The following is a 9,744-nucleotide window of genomic DNA, read 5'->3' on the forward strand; positions in this document are numbered from 1 at the left end:
GAGGAGATTCGGGAATGGGTGACCCCAAGGGGTAGGACTCTTGGCCTAAAGCCAGTCAAAATGTTGTTCACTAGCTTTCCTCCGGACTCTTGCAGCAAATCCAGGGGCCACTATACCTGAGAATAGACAAGTCAGGGTGCTTCCCCTCTTCCCCATCACCTGCCTGCTGACAGCCGCTGCTTCACTTGTCTCCCTCTCATCTGACATCCTACTGTGGTGAAATAGGGCTCAGAGACTCCTTGTCTACTTGCTAAGGAGGCTCAGAGCTCAGAGGCTCTATGATTTCACCAGGACCCCCGACACAGAGGTGAGCTCACAGTACTCCAGAGTAAAGACCTTCAATTCAAAGGACCTTGATAGACCTTCCATTTCCCATCTCTCCAGTATTTTATCAGGTTAGTAAAGATGCCCCAGGGAGGGGGATAATGTTTTCATTTAGCTTTTACCACTATGTGAAGAATGAGGCAGCTGAACACAGGGACAAGGCTATATGTCAATCTGAAGCTGGGAAGTAAGAACAAGTACTGTTAGCAACTCTGAACATGAAGGGCTTCCATTTCCATCGTCACAAGCCAGCCGTACTCTGCCAGGATTCAGTTCTGGATGGCAGTGGGGAAGATGGATGGATACATGGTTTTGGGTAGATGGGCCCAAGTTGGGAAGACCAAAATCAGGTCTGGATTCAAATTTCATCAGGCTCAGGTCCAAGGATTTGACCTCTCTCTAATCCAAACCCCGCAAGGATCTGAAAAATGTCCCTACTCTGACATCGTGGCCAAGAACAGCCCAGGACCACTTAACACAGTATTGGAGAGTTTGTTTCTCAGGTCTCTTCAAACTGTATTTGCTGCAGGAGTTTTAGGGAAGAGAAGAGTTGGCTTTAGACCATCATTAGGCTGGGGTCCTTCTCTGCTACTAGGACTAGAGCAGATGTCAGAGTAAGTATGTGGGTGCATTGTGTAGGCCATAGTGTAATGTGAGGAAAGGAGAGAGTTATTTCTGATGGAGCACTGTTAGCAGGAATTAGGAAAACAGCAGGAAAGTGATACAGGCAACTCCCTCCATCTGCTCTAGGAACCCAAAGCATTTGTGTAATTTCTTTTCTCTCGAGTGCAATAATTCGAGATCTGCAATGAAAGAGAGAGGCAAAGAGTAAAAAAAACAAACAAACAAAAAGATCAAACCCAAAGCCACTCGCTACAAAGAAATGACCAGCGGAGAGGTTACTACTACTACAGTCACGTTCAGTTGTCTACTCTGATTTAATTAATCTTGGCAAGTCAAAAGGGAGCTGGGCAGGTCCCAAGAGGCAGTGTTTTACCCGGAAATCCAGTCAACCTAATTTCACTAATGCAGGGCAGTGGAGGGAGCTGGAGCTGAGCCTGAAAGCTCATCCATTTGAGCACTGCGTAGGCGAAGGCAGCTGGAAATGCCACCATCCAACAAAATTGCTGCCTGCCTGCCTGCCTGGCTCAGGTTTACAGCATCCCTAACCGCATATGTTCATGGCACTTGCTTGCCAGCAGGGTTCACAGACGTAGTTCTCACCCTTTCCAAGAAATAAAATGGAGCACCAACAGGCGGGAGCTTTCTCTGAGTTCATTACAGTGGGAGGGTCTGATCTAAAGAGGTGTGGTGCACTTACAATTTCAAGCAGAGGTCAATGGGAGTTGTAGGTGCTTGGCACCTCCCAGGTATGTGTACATGGTGTTGCCAGTATGCTTATAGAGAGACCTTCCCATGCATATTCCACCCTGTGCATTACCACTCACATGTGCTACAGCTGGAAATGAAGTTGTGAAGCCACTCCTGGGACACCCTTGTATCTACTGTACTTTGTAGCATGTTGGAGGCAGAGGTCCCCAAAATGCCTGCATAGGGGCACCATAGTCTTTCTGTCACATTTCTGGGTTTGGGATACACAGCTAGGAGGAGATGAACAGGGCATGTTCAAGAACATCCATCCTTATGTGCTGTCAATATATAATCCCACAGCTGTGTAGGGAGCCTAGGGCTGGAGTGGCAAAGGGCGCGGTCCTCAGGAGTGAGGGATGCCAGCAGAGCAGCCAACAGGGAGCCAGGGAAGCTAGCTGTGGGTCAGGACTGAGGCATATTAGAATAATTGTGAAGATAATCTATGCAAAGAGGCTGTTTGCTTATAGAACATGATAACTCCTGCTTTGTCCTTATGTGGCCTCTTCCGTCTTATTTTTCACCAAACCCAAGCCTCGTCAGCTTCGTGTTATGGGCCCAGCAAGGTTTCTATGCAATCTCCTCACTCCATCCAGTACCGTACCTAGACTCTTGTTGACCCCAGGATAACTTTTAGTATTGACCCCCCGCTTCGCCAGAGATAATGATAATAATAATTGGACAACAGAAAAATAATTACCATTTTCAGACCCCCTTTCTGTCCGGGCCCCAGGCAGCAGCCCGGTTCACCCATGCCTGTGTTTGGTTCTGATGCCACCTATTCCAGGTCCCTCACAGAGCCCAAGTCTTGTCCTTTAATTTTCTGTGGTTTTAGGTTCCCTTTGCTCTGCTTCCATGTACCCTTCCTGTCCTGTCTTTTCATTTTATCAGCTCTTCCTGCTTCATCTCCATGCATCTCAGACCCACAATTTCCAAACAAACGAGGGATTTTTGCTTGTTCCTTCTCCCAATCAGGCACAGAGACAGAGTGATGGGAGATAGCTGTATTATGCCAACTCACCAAATTCTTGGTGACAGTATGGGGATTTGAAGAGTTGGCTGACCAAAACAATTCATCTGATACATGTCAATTTTGAGTAAAAAAAGAAAAAAATGGAAATGAGTGGGGCTTGGTTCTCTCTTGCTTTGAATCTTGTGTTGCCATTCATGCCAGCTCACAGGAAGTGCAAAGTAGGTGAGGAAAGTGTACATCTGTGTACTTAGGATCACAGGAAAATAGGGCTAAAAGGGACTTCACAAGGCTATCCAGTCCAACCCGTGCTGAAGGCAAGATCATCACTGACTAAACTATCCCAGCCAAGTGTTTGTCTAACCTGCTTTTGGCAATTTTTAAGGATGGAGATTGTAACAAGTTGCCTTCCCCAGCACCATCTTCCCTGTTATCTGCCCTATGTGGGGCACCCTTGGAGTCCCCTTTAAGGTTTCTTGTGTCCCACTCTCTTGCTCTCTCATCTGCCATGTCTTGATGGAAATGAGTATGCTGATGTTCCTGAAAGCGGGAGACTACCAATTGTATTTCCTATGTTGGGGTCTTTAGCCTCCATAGGCCTTGACCCCAGTCTTTCTCTAGCTAGGCCTCCCCGTCTAAACCCACCAAACAGGGTTGACTCCAAGGCTCTATCCCTTTTTTCGTTGTCTTGAGGCTCATGGCCCTCTTTCCTGCTCCAATCTGGAGCTTGGCCTCCCTGGCCCAGAGGTCCAGCCACTGGCCCCACAGCCAGGGTGGCGCAAGCTCAAGGTCAGGGGACGGCCCTGACCAGTCCCACAACCCCCACCCCCAAAAAACCCCCCCAAAATTGCCCATCAGGTGCACCAGACCACCCCAGCCTTTTAAGGTCGCGTGTTCTGGTGCCAGGGTCAGTGCACACCAAAATCCTGCACCCCCACTGGCCTATGTACCCCCCAAAAGCCACACCCTTGCTGGTCCTGGGGTCCACACTCTGTAGTGGGCCCCCAAAATGAAGCCTCCTCCTTCCCCTAATAGCCTCACCCAAACCACTGGTGTTATTCAATAACCAAAAGAAATATGGACAGTCCTGTCCGTGGGCAATAACTGCCCCAAGGAAAAAAAATGTGATCAAAGAAAGCCGCATGCCAGCTTACATTTACACCAGGTTCATGCTTCAGCTCCCCACCATCGGCTTCTGGGGCGGCTGCCATCTCTCAGGGCTTCCATAGTCCCCTCTTCTAGCCATTGGACTGCTCACCAGGCCTCTCCCTGGAGCTCTGGGATACACTCCTTCCCCCTTCAGCTGCTGACACTTACTGCCGCTCTCCCCAGGGTTTTTATAGTCCTGGCCTGCCCCTTCCGGTCAGCTGACTAGCTGGCCAGGCTCTGTATTTAACCCCCTCCTTACCAGCATTCCCTGTCCAGAAAGTTCTGGCCTTAAAGGGGTGGACCTGTCTTCTGGTGACAGGGCTAGGGTTCCCTGTTACACACCCCCCTCTCTTCTCTTTTGTCTGGGGTCTTTCCTTCCCCTCCGCACCCTCTTCTTCTGCGTATTCTAGAGATAGGAAGTCTGCACTTACTTTCTTGGCCCCTGGCCAATGCTCCTCCACAAAGTAGTATGGTTGAAGACAGAGCCCATCTCATCAGCCTAGTGTTATCTGTCTTCATGCTTCGTAGCCGTCTCAGTGGGGCATGGTCCGTGATTAATATAAACTTCCGACCTAACAGATACTAATGGAGCGTTTCTATGGCCCACTTGATCGCCAAACATTCTTTCTCGATTGTAGCATAATTCCTTTCAGGTGGGTGCAACTTTCTACTTATGTAAGTTATCGGATGTTCTTCTCCTTCCACCATTTGGACTAACACCGCACCAATGGCCCAGTTTGATGCATCTGGCAATACCGAAAAGGGTTTATTGAAATCTGGTGTATATAGCAGTGGCTGTGTACAAAGTGCATCCTTTACCTTTTGGAATGCTGTTTCTGCCTCCGGTGTCCATCTCACTTTGGTTGGAGCTGCAGCCCTTACCATCTCAGTCAGGGGCACCGCTAGATCTGCAAAGTGAGGAATTAATTTTCTATAATAATTTGCCAGCCCCAAGAAAGCCCTCACTTGTTTCTTTGTTCACAGTGTTTAATACTTCCTTGGTGCCTCTACTTTATCCAGCAGAGGTCGTACTTTACCGCTTCCCACCTGGAATCCCAGGCACCGTGTTTCCTCCTTCCCAATGGTGCATTTCTTCGGGTTGGCGGTTAACCCCACCTCCCTTAAGTCCTGCAATACTGCTCACAGTGCTGTTAAATGCCCCAACCAATCTGCCATATACACAATAATGTCATCTATATATCCCGTGGCATAGCCCCCATGAGGGGCTAAAACTTTGTCCATTAGCTGCTGAAACATTGCAGCGGTTCCGTGTAATCCAAAGGGCATACAGCGGAACTGGAATAGGCCCCATGGTGTGGCAAAGGCTGTCTTTTTTCAGTCTTCCAGTATTAAGGGGACCTGCCAGTAGCCGTTTGTGAGGTCCAATGTGGAACTATAGCTGGCTTGTCCGATGTTCTCCACCATTTCGTCCACCCTTGTCATCGGGTATGCATCAAACTTAGCCACCACATTTACTTTTCTGAAATCAATACAGAGTTTTAATTTTCCCATCTGGCTTCAGCACTGCCACAATGGGACTGCACTAATCACTTTGGGAATCTTGTATTATACCTTTCTCTAACATCATCTTGAGCTCCTCTTTTATCTGCCCTTGAAGATGTTGTGGGATTCGCCTCCAGTTTTCACGGATCACCTGGCCTGGAGGAGTTCTTATTTGGTGTATCACGGCCCGAGCTTCCCCGGGAACCTCCTGGAAGACATTGCCATACTCTTTCATGAGTTCTATTGCCTGCCGCCTCTGCTCTTCTGAGAGTCAGGGGGCCGCCTCCACGTCACTTTTCCCAGCCCCCTTCCTCAGGGAGGGTCCCAGCTCCGGTTCATCCAGTTGTAGGGCCAAGTATAGGCCTTCTTGTTCTTGCCATGGCTTCAGCATGTTAACATGGTACACTTGTTTTTTCTTTTGCCTGTCTCGCTGATGCACTTTGTAATCCACAGGCCCTACTTGGTGTGCTATCTCATAAGGGTCCTGCCATCACACCAGTAATTTACTCTCCTGGTCCAGCAAGAGAACCAATATGCAGTCTCCCAATTCGAACTTTTCTTTTGAAAATTAGTGAAAGATGCACAAGGCTTCCCTGACTTGACCCCTTGGTCCAGCTAAGGTCAAGTGAAGAACTTAGCTAGGTGGAAAAAGTAGCTTTTAAGCTGTTTTTGTAGATCCTTGATTTCACAGACAACCAGGGGTCATTTCAGCGCAAGCATAACTTAGAGCAGGTTCCAGGCTTTTCTAAATGATGCCTGGCTGTGTACAGTATGAGAGGGCCCAGAGGAGGGCCACTTGCATGATCAGGGGGCAGCAGGGCAGGCCCTATGAGGAGTGGCTAAGGGAGCTGGACCTGTTCAGCCTCCACAAGAGAAGGCTGAGAGGGGATCTGGTGGCTGTCTATAAACTGACCAAGGGGGACCTGCTGGGAACGGCAGAGTCCCTGTTGCCCCAAGCACTACTAGGAGTAACTAGGAATAACAGTCACCAGTTGACTGAGAGCAGGTTCAGACTAGACATCACGAAGCACTACTTCACAGTTAGGGCGGCTTGGATCTGGAACCAACTTCCAAGGAAAGTGGTGCTTGCTCCTTCTCTGACCCCAGCATTCTTTCCTGCCCTGGCAGGGGGTCGGACTTGATGATCTGCTCAGGTCCCTTCCGACCCTGCCAACTATGAAACTATGAAAATATAGTCCTTTGGGTTCTAGTTGTAACTCCCATGGGGAGGGAAATGAAGGGAGTGGGCATAGAGCCACTATACACATGAATTCTGTGCTACCTGGATGCTCTCTCTGCAGAAAGGCTATTCTCTGGCAGGCAGAGAGGCCATCTACAACCCCTGTAGCTTACCAGAGAGATGCCATGGTACATTATGTAGTTCCTATGCTCTAAAGTCTCACATGTAGAATAGACTGCCTGCAGACATGGTGCAAACACCTACTCTGGGCACTTTCAAGAAACACCTGGATGCCTATTTTGCTGGGATTATTTGACCCCAGCTGACTTCCTGCCTCTTGGGTAGGGGGCTGGACCTGATGATCTTGCAAGGTCCATTCCAGCCCTGATGTCTGTGAAATCTATGTATCTACCTAGCAAGAACAGCCCAGGCAGCATTCATGTGAGCTTCTGGTATTAGGGAGCTAGGACTGGCCATGTAAGCCATTCTGTGTCTTGGTTTCACCATCATTTTTACCCACCTCTCATCGGGTTTGTGGGGAGTAGATTAAGTTAATATTGACCCAACCCCATGTATGTTCTTAGTAAGAAACCAGACAGAAGGCCACTGCCTAACAAAGTACTTGGATATGGAGGGAGGGTGGGGGAGCAGTCTATCTGGTTTGCCCCACACTAATTACCAATTATTGTGTTTCACCCATCACGTCTCCTCTCCACGCTTTGATTTCCCCAGCCTAAACACCTGCTATAGCTCTAGAGAAGAGCAAGGTTAGAAGGAGTACACAACTGCTGAATGACTGCAGCAACCTGCTAATTTACTAGAGCAGCTAATATTCCCTGCCTTATTTGGTCTCCTTACCATGCATGGCCTGTTCAAGCCTCCCATTTAAATCAGTAATCTTATTTTACTCCTCATGGATGGCAGTTGTTGTACCTATTATTCAGGGGAGGTCTTGAGAAGTGCTAGGTGATGTTGCTTAGGAGCAAGAGAAAGCAAACGCACGTGTGATTCTGCTGGCTGGAAGTCGGCAGCCCGGGGGAGGACTTAGGCAGGATGAGTTGGCCATGTGGATGCACCAAAAGATTTTTGGAACAATTAGAGTAGGAACTCATTATTGCACAGTGGGTTGGAGAGCTAAGCAATGTGAGCACAGTGGAGCTCTTAATTAACACAGTAGAGGCATGGGAGTTGCACACATTTGAAAAGCCATCCTTATGGACAGAGGACAAAGGGGAAGGGTTTTTTTAACAAGACAGGTTAGGAGCCTTGGTTATGGCCTAGGTTGATAGTAAACATCAGCTTGCAGGAAATAGCCTAGCAAATATGAGTTGGTGGTCTCAATCTAATTCCTACACAGCAACTGTCCCCATTCTAAGAATCACCCTCACTGATAGCACTGCAGCAAGTTCCAGAGCTAAATGAGCCACAAGCCACCAAGTTCCTTTCTAGGGAATTGTTTTATTTCACCAGTGCTATGGCATATCGACCAGGTGGTAGAAGGGAGGTCCTGCCCCATCACTTCCACCTTTGTGCTTCTTCCATGAATTACACAAGGTTTCAGTGTTGTTGGCTCCTGACATTTCACCAGCAGTAACTTTTTGGCAATGTATCCAATCCACATACAACAGTGGCAGACAGTTCTGAAGTCAACTATTATGAAAACATAATAGGGATCTTTTATTCATATGCTCAGTTTTTAACACAAGTATGAGCTGAATTTCCTACTCCCTTGTCTTGTGAAGTCACTTACACCTGCACAAAGTGAGTCAGGTCCTCCAGGATGCTTAAGCTAGCTTTTTATCCCCCCACTGGTACAAAATCACCCTAAGGCCATCTTAGCCAACCATGGGAGAATCTTTTCCTCCTAGCATGGTGCAGAGACAAGGAAGCAGCTCTGAGATGAACTGAACCCAAAATGGGGATCATACTAAGGTGGATTTATCTTACCAGTGATATCCTGGATTCAGACAAGATACTAGTCTGCCAAAGAGTGCAGTGGAATCAGGCAATGTCATCAGTCCTGCCACAAAGCAAAGGGATGGCACAGAGGGAGGTCCATGCCAACTTGGACAGCTCTACTTCTACCTTTGTTATTTCCTCTAGGTTTCCCCTCTCTTCCTATGTTCTGACTGTTGAAATTTATTTTTTTCTTTTTTGCATGACCTGAGTGCTGGTAAAATGTGCCTGAATGACAGGCATGGAGAGCAGAAGGTCTCAAGTTACAAAAGTGGCACAGCTCCAGCTTGAGTACTTTGAAAGGGAAATTCTGTAGTCCTTAACAGACCACAGTAACCCTTCAATGGGATTATAAACCTCTCATAGAATTTTATATCCAACCTCTAGACTTCTGTAAGGTTTATTTTAAAAAATAATCTAAGGACAGGTTCTCAGTATCTGTTGACTTCCATAGGGGTTTAGAGCCATTTCTACAAAGCCTTAGTCAGTTTAGATACAAATTTGCTTTCATCTGTATTCAAAGCTATAGAACCTTCCCCCTATGGGCAACACAAACTTCCAAACAGTCAGGGCAGGGAGAGAGGAGAGGGAGGGGGACAGTGAAGATGTCATGGCCTATTTAAGAGTAGACAGAGAAAAGTGTCAATAGATATAGAGTGGGGAAAAAACTAAGAACTAGGTTTGGGGGTGGGGCTTGGGGATAAGAAATCACTAAGGAATAGATGTTAAGTGACCTAATTGCTCTTTTTCATTCCTGCAATTGTATCTGTATGTTAGATTCAGTCTTTAGCCATTTTCTTGTCTTCACTCCTAAACCAAGATGCTAATCAATGCACTGTGTGCAATGATCTGTACGTTGTGATAGGCTACGACAGCAAGGGGCTGACTGGAGTGACCCCAGGAAGGCCTTTCCAGTCCCGTGTCCCTATGGTGGTGGTAGTTTGTGTGATGCAGGCACCTCTCCAATAGGTGCTGGACTGCACCCCAGTGAACTCATTTCACATAGGTGTCCATGAGTAAGAGTTTTCTGAGCTGTGCCATTTTGGGAACAGAGAACTTGGAACCAGCCAATGCTTATGCAGTATATATGTGAGCACTCCCCTAAATATGGACAACTAACCATGAGCCATCTCTTTCTCCACTAGATGCTGTAGAAGAAACCAAACCTACTGAAAGTGCCCAGCAGGAAGAGGTGAAAGAAGAAGACAGCAAGGCGGACCAAGAAAATGCCTGAACATTAAGAAATGACTCCCTTTTGCCCCTCCCCCCTCCCTTATCCTTCCTCCCCAGCCCA

General features: G+C 47.6%; 1 protein-coding gene across 1 annotated transcript in view; it reads left to right on the forward strand.

Annotated features, from left to right (window-relative positions):
* GAP43 (growth associated protein 43) overlaps positions 1 to 9,717 on the forward strand; it is a 37,068-nt gene extending 27,351 nt beyond the window's left edge. The window contains exon 3 of the mRNA XM_014518274.1: positions 9,596 to 9,717. Coding sequence (XP_014373760.1) covers positions 9,596 to 9,684 — 89 coding nt within the window. The 3' untranslated portion in view covers positions 9,685 to 9,717. The remainder of the gene's footprint in view (positions 1 to 9,595) is intronic.
* Positions 9,718 to 9,744: the final 27 nt, after the last annotated feature.

This window comes from Alligator sinensis, unplaced genomic scaffold (assembly GCF_000455745.1).
Source record: "Alligator sinensis unplaced genomic scaffold, ASM45574v1 scaffold343_1, whole genome shotgun sequence".
NCBI lineage: Eukaryota > Metazoa > Chordata > Crocodylia > Alligatoridae > Alligator > Alligator sinensis.